Source organism: Uloborus diversus, chromosome 1, assembly GCF_026930045.1.
Source record: "Uloborus diversus isolate 005 chromosome 1, Udiv.v.3.1, whole genome shotgun sequence".
Classification (NCBI taxonomy): domain Eukaryota; kingdom Metazoa; phylum Arthropoda; class Arachnida; order Araneae; family Uloboridae; genus Uloborus; species Uloborus diversus.
This window is the reverse complement of record NC_072731.1, coordinates 65,486,615-65,502,610: the sequence shown is the minus strand read 5'-3', so window position 1 is coordinate 65,502,610 and position 15,996 is coordinate 65,486,615. Positions and strand designations below refer to the sequence as shown.

At 31.7% G+C, this 15,996-nt stretch overlaps 1 protein-coding gene across 1 annotated transcript in view; it reads right to left on the bottom strand.

The window, feature by feature from the left end:
• Window positions 1-15,996, bottom strand: part of LOC129230130 (furin-like protease 1, isoforms 1/1-X/2) — a 67,558-nt gene that overhangs the window by 27,596 nt on the left and 23,966 nt on the right. The window contains exons 10-11 of the mRNA XM_054864537.1: window positions 6,507-6,610; window positions 3,491-3,608 (exon numbers count right to left, since the gene is read on the bottom strand). Of these exons, the coding sequence (XP_054720512.1) occupies window positions 3,491-3,608; window positions 6,507-6,610 (222 nt within the window). The remainder of the gene's footprint in view (window positions 1-3,490; window positions 3,609-6,506; window positions 6,611-15,996) is intronic.

The window sequence follows — 15,996 nt, the reverse complement described above, 5'->3', positions numbered from 1 at the left end:
ATGGTTTGTTACTTTTTTTGGTTTGAAAGCCACAATGGACCCTTCCTGGATGTAAAAGCCTGCTTCTCCCTGTCAAATTTGGGGAAAAATCAACGTAAACTGGCTTTGTATAGCTAGCAAACATACGTACACAAATACATTATCTTAACATTATCTACATTTAAATTATATTTCTCCCAATATTTTTGTCTTTTGTAATTTTTAAACAGAATAATGCAGAAAATAATATTTCATTTTAAAAAGTAACTGACTTAAAGCAAAGAAAATTATAACACTCCCTACAGCAAATACATTTATTAGTTTGATTTCTCAAATTTATGAAATAAAATCCTCAAATATCACAGGGTTGCCACGGAAGTTCAAGAATGACCTTTGACATTCCAGGTGGTTTTGAGAAAAATCCTGGGTTATTGATGTCCATCTTCTTTTTGCAACATTAATATATACATCTCAAATTTTGATAAAACTTGTCTTATTTTCAAACTTTACAAACAACAAAATGGTTACCAAATTTAATTTACTCAAGCTGAATTAATCAAAAATATGTACTAACAAAAGTGAAACAAATCCCTATGATAAAGAATTATGAAATAATGTAAATGTTGCATATCTTCTTTTCAATCGCTAGGAGCCACTGCCTTTCATCAAGTGGGAAGAACAGCCAAATAAGCAATTGTGACATTTGTATCACAAAAAAAAGTTCATTGCTAATAGTCTGAACTAAAAACTTATGAAACTGAAACCTTCTCAATGTTTGCCTTACACCCTTCCACTCCAGTACATTCACTGCACTTTTAGACTGGCCTGTAAAAAAAATCATGCATCTTTTAGATGGACATATTTCCCCTATTTGTTGCTCACAAAAAGCAAGGTTGCCCCCCCCCCCCCCCAATATTTCTGAATGCCTTTGTGCTTTTTTATTTTTAACCCTCTTTTTTTATTTGTTTTTAAATATTTTTTATTTACCTATTTATTTATTTTTAATTATTATTATTTTAAAAGAAAAGTTCCCTGCTATGTCAATGAAATAAACACACAAAATAAATAAATAAAGTAAATAATTTAAATAAAAATAAATCAATAAATGAATTTAAACAAATACAAAATTAAAAATCCCCCCAAAAATTCTCATGGCGCATCTTATGCCAATCCTCCTGTGGGCACCCCTGTCATAAAGTAAAATTATGAGCAAAAATCATAGAACTCTGATGTGCAGAATTTATTTATTTTTTTAATCCGATTATTTTTTTTGAAAGAAAGAAGCGCATTCAAACAGTCATTAAAAATCACTAAAAGATTAGCGATACTCCTGTAAAAAGGAAACCTTCTAAGTTTAAAATTGTCTAATGAGATATATTTTCAGAACAAAACTGTTTAGAAGAAAACGATTTCATTAATTAAATTTAAAGAAATAATATGAAACATGAAAAGATTATTGCAGCTCATTAAGAACTGATGCACTCGCGGACAAAACAATGTGCAGCAAACTCAAAATAGTAATAACAACTTCAGAATTGCTGAAGTAATAAATGAGGGCATAGACAGAGCCTGCTAACTATGAAAACAAAATATACCTTCTGCTGCGCATGTGTACCCTGACTGCTATGACGCCAATGCCAGAGAGTTGATAAGAAGAACTTCAGGGGGAAGGAGAAAGTCTGAAGCACAAAACAACGAATGGCAGCGGGAAAGATGAGGGGAAAAAAATCTTGATATCATATAGCACAGCGCTAAGAACGATCGGAAAATAAAGCAAAATCCAATGACATTTCCAGAAATGTATGTTATTTGTCGTTTTCCCTGACCATTTTCGGCCATATTCATTTTCCCTGACAATTCCAGGTTTTCCCAGTGCGTGGTAACCCTGATATCGTAGCCGATGATCGAGTAGCCCACATGTTTCAACAATGAAACTTGCCCCACGGCATGCTAATTTGATAATATGTTTTGGTAATCTTCAACATGCAGGGAAAGGCTTTATCGTGACAAGGCTGAACTTGATTGGGTAACTTAACTGTTTTAGTGGTAAGAGGTTAAGTTTTACTGGTTAAGTTTTACTGTGCCATTTCAGGGGAATAAAGAAATGAAAAAATGGTTGGCAATAATGAACGCTACCTACTGGAGTTTAGGGTTAATCCACTGGAGTTAGGGTTGCAATTTCAAATATCAAAATATCACAAAACAAGCATTGCTTCATTCAAATGTAGAAGAGTAGAAGCAATTTTCACCCGTCATAACTTTACAGGCTACTTTCTAGTATATTATTAATAGTCAAAATTACAAATGAGAATTGAATAATTACACTTGTCAACAAAAAAGAACTTTTTGTCTGCATCCTGGTTTTAAATAGTTAATTCCTACTAATTTTGGGTCGAGAAAAACGAATATGATAGTGGATTTATTTTATTAGCTCTTGTTTCCAAGGTACATAAATGCCCACTGGAGAAAGATTTGCTGCAACCACACATTGATTTCAAGGCAATGTCAAAAAGGAAAAAAAATCCTGTGCAATAAATGTCATTAAATAGGTCCTGTTTTATTAAACAATGCTTACTTTTTGAAAAGCAGTGGTTGCTTTTGGCTTATTGTTGTAAATGCTTCATTTTCGATTGCTTTTGTACGTCAAAGAAGGACCATCTCTTGTAATAGTTAAGCAGCATTTGGTGAGCATTAACTCACTCCAATGACTGCATTCCATTGTAAAGATATCTTTGTAAAAACCTTTCCTCATGCTCAGTGATCATAGCTTTAGTTTTTAAACAAAATATCCTGGAGTGAACAAAATAGAGTTTCAGAGACACATCATTCAACAATAGTCACAGAACATCTGCAGGCATTGTTTAAGCAACAGTTTTTAGTTCTCTCATTTTCTGCTGCTTGGAAATACTTGTAATACACTCTTAAAGACTTCCTGCATGTTTTTTTCTCCCCTCGCAATTTTTATTTATTTATTTATTTATTTTTTCCCCTCAAAAACAGTGATTTTCATAATTGTGCACACTTGAAGATAAGTTAAAAATTCTCTCCTTAACCTTGGTTTCAATATTTCCTGGAAATTTCCCTCTAAGGTATTGGAAAATTGTCTTTGTTCACAGCATTCATGAAGTTCTTCATTATTCCCATCAGAATGAGCATGGGTGGATCTACTAGAGGGTGATTTAGGGCATTTATTTCTCTTCCCAGAATTTAAATTTCTTGAAGTCCATTTTGGTTTTCATGTAGTGAGATTTTCTATCCCAACCTTTTAGAAGACAGTCAGTCCCATGGGGGTGTTTCTATCTGCCAGGACAAAAGAGCATTAGTGATAATTCACTATCCTAGTTGGCTCTGCATCTTGAAAACTAGTGCTGATCTCAATTTTTTATGGTGATTTTCATGTTTAGGGAGGCAAAATACTACGGAAATAGATATTTTTGAGCCGGATGCATTTTTGGTGTTGAGTAGCATTATTTTTAAAAATTATATTATAGAAAAAATGAATATGATTTACTGATTCATTTGACTGCCTCGAATTTCACATGTCTTCTGCACAGGTACAGTGGACCATAATCTAGCTAACTGAACCATTGATCCAGCATCCATCATTCCATAACCAAAGGCATGGCTTACTGGAAATTAAGCAAGGTTATTCAGAATTAAATTTTATTCAAAAATACATGAACTAACAAAAATAAAACATCAACAAATGATGAACAGTTTTAATAATGATCAACTTAAACTTTAAAAATGCACAAAATACGAAATTTATTTTTTAAAAAAGTGGTTCTCTACCTTTTTCACTTCGCGGCCCCCCTTTTCACCAACTTAAGAGAACTGCGTTATATAAGCAGAGAAAGAAAATTAACAATAAGAATCTACAGTCATATGTGTAACATTCGCGATGGGTCCTTCCTCGGAAAAAAATTGTAGTTAAACGCTCTCTGGTGATATTCGGAGGAGGAGAGGTTCAAGGACTTTTATGAATGGTTCAAGCTAAAAGATGGTCTTTAAAATTTCTTGAAGTTGAAGTCTATAAATGAAGTTTTGGACAATTTTTAACAATGGGCGAGGGGGGAAGATGGATCGGAGATGCTAATTTTTGAAAATTAAAATGATGTGTCTTAAATAAGCTCAGTTGTAAACAATCTTTGTTAAAGTTAAGGGAAGAAAAGGGGTTCAGGCAACCTACCTAGGAAAATTTTTGAATTTGAGATTCTAAAAACGCAATTGTAGGCCATATTTGTAAACATCAGGGAAAAGGTTTGGATTCGGAAGCATCTCTCTCCCGGAATTTTTTTTGATTTGAAGATCCAGAAAGCATAAATTTAGACCAGTTTTAATCATTTGGGAGAAGAGAGGATTTCGGGTATTCTCAAGGAAATGTTTCAAAATTTAAGTTCCAAAAACAGGATAGTAGATTATCATTTATGAGAAGTGGATATGTTCAGGGTCTCTCATCCGGGTTTTTTTTTTTTTTTTTGAAATTTAACCCCTAAAAACGAAATTTTATATAACCTTTAATTATGTGAAGGGGGACAGCAGACACCATATTTGTATTTGTCTTAAAAACCAAACTGTCAAACATCTTTCAAGATAAGGGCTGGGGTTTAGAGAATCTCTCACAGAATTTTTTTGAAATTGAAATTCTAAAAACGAAATTGTAGATGATTTTGGATGATGTTAGAGTTACCAATGTTAATTAGCTTTATCAACAGGTTAACATACCACAACAAGCCATGGCAAGTGGGCCACTGAGACCTTCACATTTTTGGCATGATACTGAGGAGAGTGTCTCTAGTATCCTACACACAAGGTAACAGATAGCGACCAACATTAGGAATTTCAAACCGCCAAACTTAACAAGCATGTACTACACATATACATGGTATTTGTTAGAGTCTGGTTTTAAACTCGGAACCTTACAATTTTGAGCCCAGAGATCCATCAGGTCACTCACGGCCCAAATAAACTATGCACAAATTATTAAAATTTTTAATTAATTCACTTAATAAGTTATTTTTAAATTACTTGCAGTAAAAAATGTACAGTTAAGTAATGAATACGTCAAAATAAATGATTACATTTTAATTCCAACTTCAAACAGCAAGATTATTCAATTGAACCTTCATCCTACGCTTTAACCTTATCTAACTAGTATGTTGTGGCCATCACGAAACTTTCTTCTATATCTTTCTTATAATTCTGATCCCTCCCCATGCTTAACGAGGAAGCAATATTCCCAACGAAAACAAAATTATTTATTGAGATACAGCAGTCACAATTGACGGCAAAAAACGTTCTATAGCTCAACCCCCCGTTTGAGCTATTGACACCAAAATTGAATCAGGATCTGTACCTGTTAGGGACAACATATGGACCAAATTTTGTCTGATTCCGCCAATTACTTCCTGGGGAATAACAGTCACGCAAAAATCAAAAAACGTCCCATTGCTCCACCCCCCTTGGAGGAATTCGCGCCAAAAACCAATGGGCACAAGTTCACATTGGGGCACATATGTGTATCAAATTTTGTTCGATTTCATGCGGTAGTTTTTGCTGTAGAGCGGCCACAAAAAACTGGTTACACACAGACGTGACACACATACACACACCGACAGACAGACATTTTCCAAAAATAGTCGAAATGGACTCAGCACACCTCAAAATGTTCGAATCTGTCAAAATTCGAAATTCGAAAATTTGCACGAATCCAATACTTTCTTCTATATATTAGATATAGAAGAAAGTAAAAGTGCAAGAAGTGATTGGACTTTAATAGTTTTAGATCAGAGGGTGCCACCTTTTTTGCGTCACAGACCATTTCACAATCAATTTTTTCCTGTTTTTTCTAAGAGTCATTCCAAAAAGGGATCAGGTAATACAATACAGTCAAACTTTATATTTCCAGTAAAATAATGAAAACATCTAAAAAAAGTTTATTGTTGGAATTTCTGGCAAGCAATATCGAAACAAGATTTGTTTGTAAGCCCCTCCCTCCACTTCAAAAATGGAGGGACATGTACATAAGTTCTGAAAGCAACAGATTTCAACCTTTGACATGAGAAACAATAAAAAGTAACATAAAGCAGATGGATTTTAAAACTGGATTGGGGAAGTAGCAGGAAAACAGAAAGACCACAGCTGTAGCTGGATATCCAAGCTAAGGAGACAAAATGTTCTATGGGATCACCAGCGTAATAGTGGCAATGACTTGTCACCAGAGCTGGCCAGCATCGCAGTAAATATACTCTCGACTTGCAGCAGTTTGAAACTGTGCATATGGTTTTTTTTTTCGAGTTCGAATGTTGTAAAAATCAACTGTATTGCAGTAAAAAACATCAGCAGTCCCTTGAGATGAAGAATTTTAAGATTGAAATCATCCATTCTTACGAAGAAATCGCAGGGATAACTAATTTTAATTTTCCAAAAACATATTATTCTCTAAGTTTACCACAAACATTTTCCTATAAAATTAAAATCAAGTATTAATTTTTATTTATTTATTTATTTATGTTTTAATGCATTACCGTTTCTTCCAACGCCATTTGTGATCCAATCACGAGCATATAAATTATCTGGTTTTGCTGTTCTCACAACAATATGCTGCATATCTCTCCACGTTAAAGTTGGGCTAAAATTTTAAAATGAGGCTTTATTACTAAAAAGTAAACCATATTGAAACAAGAAAAACAAGTCAATCAGAGCAAGGCTCAGACATAAGTGTCACAGCTACAACAGTTATTCAAACAGCCGACAAAATAAAGGAAATAAATTGAACTTAGTACTTTAAAAAGCTGCATTATTTCTGAAACATACATCATTTGTGATGCATTATTATAGTTATCAAAAAACCATTACTTTTATAACCATTAATAGATAACTGTAAATCGGCAGTCTGAGCAATCTCTGATGCATTTGTTAATAGTATAAAAATCAGATGCAAATATTTTTACTCACTTAGTATGCACTATAGCTAATAATGCATATCTATAGTATGCACTATAGTAAATAGTAGCATAGTATGGGCTATAGCTAATAATGCATAGCTATAGTATGCACTATAGTAAATAGTAGCATAGTATGCACTATAGCTAATAATGCATGTTACCCTACTAACATTAGTAGGGGAACATGGGACAAAGTGAAATAGCAGGGCAAAGTGAAAAGGTGAAATATTTACTCTGCTTTTAGCTGCACCTATCTTGTACTATTTGAACAATGTAGTACCATATGCGCTCTATACCAGTCAGGGAAAAATACCACCAAAGACTAAAGCGTTTGGTAACACAGGTATTTTTTAAAATATGATACTTTTTGTTGTTAACATTTTAAATATTAATTGAGACTTCTTAGTATTCAATGCAGTAAAAATTTAGTCAATATTGAGCGTATTTATATTTTAAATAAATTGTACTATTAGTCAAGTACAGGCTTAGAGTCAATTACATGGGAATGTAATCGATTACGATTATGCTTACAAGCACAAAAAAGGGGGATTACAATTATGATTACGATTATAATCCTCTGGCAAAGCGTAATTACGATTACAGCAATTATCCGATTATGTAGAAAATATAATCAATTATGATTATAATATGCCGATTTTGATTATGATTACAGACTTATATTATAATGTATATGCATCGCTCATTTGCATCAAAACGCGATAGTTAAAAATTATGATTTTTGACTTAATATTAAAGAGATAATTGCAACTACCGTGTAGTATTAACTTAAAGATTATTTATTTTGTATTATTACACTAATGCAGGAAAAGAACAATATATGAAAGATAAAAAAAATCTAGAAAATTCAAATTGCTTACATTAAACAATGCTACAATGACTGTACAGGTATAGGCACACTCTTATTCAAATGTACACACAGTGCATATTGTTTTTGACTCAGCTCAGCTGTTCATTATTATTTTGCCATTGCAGTAGTTCTGTCTTAGCCCTGGTTTAAGGGTGATAACTTACTGCTAAACTGCTCAACATTTTAGAGATTCTAATTTGTGAAAATTGTGCGATATGTTTCGCATTTGTGTGGTATTCTCAATTATTTAGTATATTATCAGTCAATTTAATATGCAGCTATTTAAAAAAAAAGAACCTTGTCTGGTTCTTTATGCAGAAAAACTGCAATGTAATAAAATATGCAGAAAGTGCAAAAAAAAAAAAAAAATATATGGGTCATTCTCACAGAAAAGGTACAAATAGACCAAAAAAAATCTTTTAACAAAACTAAGTAAACAAATAATAAAAATTGCATAAATGTTTTTGTTTGTTTATACATTATGTCCCTACTAGTCGACCCCTGCGGAACTCCGCACCGTGCTTCGAATCGTTTTATAAGGCATTTCGCTCTTTAAAAATTTCAAAGGAAGAACATTATGAAGAAGAACCGAAAGAAGTAAGCGCACAAGAGAAGGCATGTAATTTGAAGACATTAGTAACAAAACCTCGTTAAATACAACGTTGTGATAATTTGATCATCGCTCACCTTTTGGATGTACGTATTTTCAATGCAAACATAAATATCGTTAAAAGTGTGGCTGAGTAGTGACTCGTTAAAAAGTAATAATTGTGCACGTGAAAAAACAGGTTGTGGCAAATACAGTCCTGCCCATGTGAGCATCTGACTGGAAAAAAAGAAACATTAAAGAGATATTTATTGACACGGATTCGAATTGGCACCATTCTGATTAACAGCCCAACAAACCTAGCAATTGCGCCTTCCTTTTCGAAAACTATTCATTGAAGGAATGCGTAGTAAAAAACAGCAAAAAAGCTTTTTGCCGAAAAAAAAATAATAAGATCATGCTTCTATGTTTTGTCATTAACCAGCATGATACCATTTAAAATTATTCGTAAAGCATGGAATTTGATTAAAGAATAACGAAGATTTTACGTAGCGATTGAAACAAATATTCTAGAGAAGTAATAAATTAGATTGAAAATAAGTGTTTTTATCTTTGAATATTGAACTATTTCACATAGAAGGTTGCTTTAGCCGAAAAGGGCTTAAATGTCTGCACATGTTTCTCTTTTAATAGAACACTTAAAATTCAAAACCAAAACCAGTTGAACTGAGTTCGTTTTTAAGTGTAATTTTCCGAACGTAGACAATTTTTTTTTTTTTCAGCAGAAAGCAGAGGAGTAGAAAATGATTTCTTACTAATGAAGTTGATAATAATTTTAATGCTTTATATCGTATCGCGCGAATAAAAAATTAAAGGTTTACTGGGTGAAACTCGTAGTTTTAATTTGGCGTAGTATTTTTTCATTTGCACAAAAGGTCGAACACTGCTATTAGAAACATTTACATTTCAGCATACAATGAAAATGTTTTTCTGCACAAAAAGGATTTCCTTGAGGTAAATCTAATACGTTTTTATGCTTACATTATGCTGAGTGGTCTGGATGTAGTCAAAGCTAAAAAATTAAGGTAGAACACCATTCGATTAACAATCAACTTATCCGAATAATAACTGTAGCCTGCATAAAGGTGTCGAAACACCAAGTAGCATTCCCACTGCATTTATTTTATTACGTGTGCATGATATGAGTACATGTAATGCGTAATACTAATGTAAATTTGATATTGTGTCGGACAGCCCAAGCTTGCCTGAAGTTCAGATAGTTTATAGCTGAACGCTCTACCGAAAAACTTATCAATTTAACCGAACAACTAAGTCCAGTGCTTTTAATCATTAAAATATGAACACACACACACACACACTGGCTGTTTTTTTTTTTTTTTTGCCGAAAGCGACGTAAAAAATTGGAAAACTGTATTAGAATTTTGCTTAAAAAAATGCATAAGAACTACAGGCTGCATCGAGGTTTTGAAACAGCAAGGGGCGTTTCCAAAAACTTGATTTTTCGACCGTAAGTCTATTTTTCGTCATTAGCCAGCCTGATAAGTTTTAAAATGACAGGGAAATAATATATAAAAGATAAGATATTGAAGAGAAATGTTTTTATTTTTGAAAATTTTAACAATTTATTACCGCAGGCTGCTTGAATCGTTATGACTTAGATGGCAGCACGTGTTCATCATTTAACAGCACGGTTAAAATACAAAATAAATTGAACTATGCTCTTTTTTAAGCGTAGCTTTTCGAATGTAGGAAAAATGTGATAAGCTATTTTTTTTCTTGCAAAAGAAAGAAAAAATATATATTTTACCCTTCAAATTGAGTTAGTAATTTTTTTATTTGTACAAAGATTCAAAAACTCATTAGAAGAATACATATTTTAATGTACGATTTTTTTTTTTTTCTCAACAAAAAACAATTCTATTGTAGTCTGAAATCTTAAACCTGTTACTTATATTTTCGATTACATTATGCTTTAATTTTCTTATCAGAGCCAAAGCTTTAAAAAAAAACAAAAAAAAAACCCTTCAAATTCAGAAGTAATTTAGCACAATGTCACATCAAGTTATCGTAACAGCAAGGAATGTTTCCTTCTCATTTATTCTATTCCCTCATTTTTGTTATTCACTGAATTAAGTGTTCATGTAATGCACGATATTTCTCTAATATTTGATACAGATTGTCCAGACCAAATAGCATTCCCACTGCATTTATTTTATTACGTGTGTTATCTGTTGTATGTTATGAGTACATGCAATGCGTAATATTACTGAAAATTTGCTATTATGTCGGACAGTCCGAACTGGTCCGAAGTTCAGACAGTTTATAGCCGAACGCTCTACCGAAAAAATAAAAAACCCACAGGTAATTTTAAATTTTTTTTTCTTGCCGAGAAGTGTTTTTATTTTTTAAAATATTTACAATTTGTTATCGCAGGCTGTTTGAACCGTTATAACTTAGATGGCAGCACGTGTTCATCATTTAACAGTACGATTAAAATACAAAATAATTTGAACTAAGTTCTTTTTTAAGCGTAGCTTTTCAAATGTAGTAAAAATGTGATACGCTATTTGTTTTTTTGCAAAAAGAAGAAAAATATATATATTACCCTTTAAATTGTGGTAGTATTTTTTTTTATTTGTACAAAGAGTCAAAACTTATTAGAAGAATCTATATTTCAACATACGATTTATTATATTTTACTGAACAAAAAACATTCCAATGTAGTCCGAAATCTTAAACCTGATACTTATATTTTCGCTTACATTATGCTTTAATTTTCTTCCCGGAGCCAAAGCTTTAAAAAAAAAAAAAAAAAAAAATCTTTCAATAGAGTATCAATTTAGCTCTGTGTTGCATCAAGTTTTCATAACAGCTAAGAGCGTTTCTACCTCATGTATTCCCTCATATTTGTTATTCATTGTTTATGCAATGCGCGATATTTTCCTAATTTTTTGATGCAGATTGTCCGGACGTGGGCCCCGAACACGCATTCTTCTGGTTACCAGTCGAACGCTCTGCCAATCAAGCTATTCAGCTCTGTTGGTAACAGTGCAAGTTAAAGTTATAAATTTAACAGAAAACCTCATTCTGGTTCTTTAAAACAGGTTTTTTTGCCCGAAAAAACAATTTTTAGACCGTGGGTCTATTTTTCGTCAGTAGCCTGCACGATAAGCTTTAAAATAAGGTGTAAATCAAGGAAATCGATCAAGAATTGAGGAAAATCTCGCGTAGAAACCAAAAACAGGCTACAGAAATAATATATAAGGATAGTAGTGGTTAAGTTTTCTATTTTATTTTTAAAAAGATTTCAAATATTTTAAATCCCATCTCGTCCACGGAGGGGATACAATAGTCAACGGAGGATATTTTTTATGTAAGAAAGTGTCAATAAAGGTTGTTATGAAAGTAAACATGCGTTTTAAAGCTATATGAACTATTATGTGACTCTTACTTAACATTAACAAATTAAAATGTGGAGGCTTTTGAAATAAAGACTCAGGACCTAGCTCTTTATGAATATCCTATTTTATTAGAAAAAAAAAATCAACATTCTAGCATTTGTAACGAAATCAATAAAGTGCAACCTAATTTAGTTGGAAAAGAAAATATCGAAAGTATGTTCTTAGTTTCATTGATGAGTAAAAAAAAAAACCTAATAAATCAAAAGATTTTTTTTTAATTAAAAAAAAATCATTTTCTTTCTTTTTTTTTTTTTGAAGAACTTGCCAAAGGCCGATTTAACAAGCTTCGCGGGCCGCTTCTGGCCCGCAGGTTATAGGTTGTGCATCTCTGCTGTACAACAACACAATCATTGATTTTTGGTTTGCTTCTTATCCTTTCTCGATGAATTAATCCCAAATGGTAATGTTGACATTGATCACCACAACTTAGACAGGTGAGGTATCTTGCTTCCATATTTATTTGGTCTTTTTTAAATACAAGTTCATGAATTTTCATTGTTCCTGGAAACGGTGAAATATGCTTTGGAATTTGTTTATCTACATCACTTATAAAACTTTCTTCAACATTTTTTATTGTTACATTCTTACAGTTTTTTTGAAGTACCGAAACTAAAGTTTCACAGTCTGGGATATCTGTTTTCTGGGCAACTAAATTGTCAGCTGTTCTTTTTATTGCTGCTTCAACTCCATCTGGAGCACCTTTTCCGTGAGAGCTTTCACTATAGTGCCAGTGAATTTCCTCCACAATAAACTGAGAGGATAAATACCCACCTATTAACTGAAACATTGTTTTGTTTTTGTACTGAGCACTGGGACCATCACTGAGAAAATGAATTTTTTTTAAATCAGGTATAAGAGACTTAAAATTATCTTTGAGTGAAAGCAAATGAGCAGTAACAGCTGATGCATCATGCCTATTACATGCACTGATTGTTCCATATGAAATTGGACTTTCTTTAATATCTTTATGACAATACACAACACAAGTATGTATAGTTACCTGTGGCTTTGAACCACCAAAGTGGCTGACTGAATTTCTCTGTGAAACTTACATATGTAATTTTCGGAAAAATCAATATGCATTAGGATTTCATTCCTTTTCCAATTTGTTTTTATATCTGAAATCATTTGATATTGGTGTACTTAGTGGTGTACTGATAGTGGTGGTACATGTTAGATGTATGATTAAAAGATTTGATGATACCAGAAAAAAATAATTTCACTAGTTCTTTTTTTGTACTTTCAATATCCACTTTCATGGTTCTATGACAAATTTTTGTTTCACCTTTAATCTTCATAGTAACTTTTTTGTTAACCCATTTTGGAAGTAGCACAGGTTCATCTTGAAAGTCATTTATTTTAATTTCTTTTAATTTGTAGGCATCACATTTACGATTTAGGCAAAGTTCTCTCAGATGATCACAACATGTTGCTTTAAGAACTTGAGATATATTTTTTTCATTTATAGTAACAAGACTATGTAGTTTTACTATTAAAAGCTTTATGTTTTCGTGAACTTTGCATAAACATGTCTCCCAATCGGAAACTTTCGGAAATAAGATCCAAAAAGTTCGGAGACGACAAAAAGTTTGATAACTAAGAGTTTGATGTTGTGGGCAATCCTTTATAAACATTTTATGCAAATTATACATAGTATCATTTAAATAACGCTTTTGTTTTTTTTTTTCTTTTCTTCTTGTAATTGTTTCTTTTTTCCCTGGGCACAAGCGACTTGCTTTGTCAGATTCTAGAAATTTCTGAACATTTAGCTGTGTTTCTTCTGTGAAATCTCTTTTTGACACAGTTTTGTAAGTTTTATTACCATAATTTCTAAGCATTTTGATTGAGGTTACTTTTTTTACCTTATTGAGTAGTTGATACTTTTTCATAATTTTACCAGAAAAACTTGTAGCATTGTCTTTTTCACTTTGTGAAATTTTTGGCTTTTAAAGTTAGTTTGTATTTGTCTGCCAATAGCTTCAACAAACAATAATTTTCTAAACACATGGGATTTGCTTTTTCTATCTGTACTATTCAATTCTGTTGGAACTTTTTCTCGTGGTGATTCATTTTTCTTTTCTTCACTTTTCTGAGATCTGCTGAATCTTTTTTTATATTTTTCAAGTCTAGTATTTAATTTTTTGTTTTTCTCTTCTAATTCCTCTATCTTCTTCTTTAGTTTATAACGGTTTTTTCTTATTGTTTTTTTTTCCTCTCAAAATTCCAGAATTCTTGTTTTCCTTGGCACTGTTACTATTATCCAATTGAGAAGAGGTGCTTGGAGGTGTATCTATAATTAATTCTTCAGTTCCTTCCAACTTCCTTTGTTAACGATATTTCCTTGCTTTTTCCTTCCAAAGTTTTCTTTTCTTTTTTCACGTTCATTCATTTCTTGAACACATTTAATTTTTCCACTAGCCTTTCTTTGGTAGTAACGTTCTTTCTCTTTTTTCTTACTTTCTTCAAACATAAGAGGATTTTTTTTTTTTTAATTTCTGTCTAGCACGTCTCATGCTAAGTTTCTTTTGTTCCCCCCTCTTTTGGATTTGAACGTCTGACTTTTTACTTTTTGGTTTTAACCATTTTTTTCTACTATTAAAAGAATATATACAGAAAAACTGACAAAATGAACTTCTTTAAGAGTCGAATTTAATTTCTTTTCTATAAAAAATACAAAACAAAATTGTCCTATATTTTGTTTAGCAAACTGAAATTTATTATGATTTTTTCCAAGGCTTTGTCTCTTCCGTGGACCACGTTATCTCCTCCGTGGACATGCCACGTCCACGGAGGGGAAGTCCACGGAGGAGACAAAAGTAAGCTTTAAAATTTTTCAGAGTTTTGATTTTAAAGTTAAAAAAATGGTATGCTTCTTTTTATTAAATATACTAGTTTTGCTATCTAAAAATGATGTTTCAAATACAAAACAGTTTTATTTAACCTTTTGTATGATGACCACGGAGAATACACTAAGAACTTTGCCAAACCAGATTTAGACACAACAATCCAACACGAGCACAAGAGAACTAAAGTTTATCACTAGAAAACAAAATGGCTAAGTATCCTACCATTTACCTTATATGGACTTGACTTTTGCTGCCCTCTATTATGTATTTATTAAGTAATTTTAAGTGTCCACGGAGGGAGACTTCAATCTCAGGGACAAAGTTTATGAGTCATTTTCTTTATAAATACAATTTTTTTTTTAAATTTTATTTCAAAAACATCTTAGAACTCTTAGCTAGTTAATACAATCAAAGATATTTAAAACCAATTTAAACAGTTTGAGACCAATTACAAATTGCTTTGTCTCACAGACTTAGGGACGTCCACGGAGGGGATTTTAAAGCAACATTTATCAAAAAATAAAACTGAAATATTAAATTTATTTAATTGTCATGCATAAAATTAATTAGTTCAAAACTTAACTAAAACACATGAAAAAAATATTAAGGAATATACTGAAGTTTTTATTATTTATTACTAAGGGACTGTAAAAGTCACCTTTTTGTGAGAATGACCCATATATATGGAACTAAACAATTGAAAATTTAAAAAAAAAAAAAGAATTAAATGCATTTAAGTGTAATTAATACTTCAAAGAAGTCTTTTTTTTTTTTCATTCTTTGAGAAGCGAAAAAATGTCCAGCAATGCTAAACAATTGTTGAACTGGAGCAGATGATGCAGAAATTAAAAAAAATACTTGGATAGTATTATTTTTAGCAAAAGGATATATATGAGTGTTAGATCTCAACAACTCTACAGGATTAATTTTATGATCATTTGATAAGCTATTTGTATATGCTTTGATTTCATTCTTGAATCAATCATTTACTAAAGAAATTTCACTTTTACAAGTGCTAAAAGTTTTCAACTTAACACTTATAAAAAAATAAGATTGAGCATAACATGTTTTGCTATAATTTCTACTTTTTAGTCATACAGCTTTTTTTTTTCATAAATGAGTATTTTATAATAATATTTATACATCACAGTTTTAATGCAGCAGTGAAGTGCAATGTTTCTCACTTAGGATAATAAAAGGGGGGAAATATTAGGAAAGGTAATTAAATTTCAAAATTTGTTAATTCCGTGATACAATAAAACAAAAACAAATTTTATAAAATCTATCAATGCAAACTTTTTACTTTCATACATACTCATTAATTAGA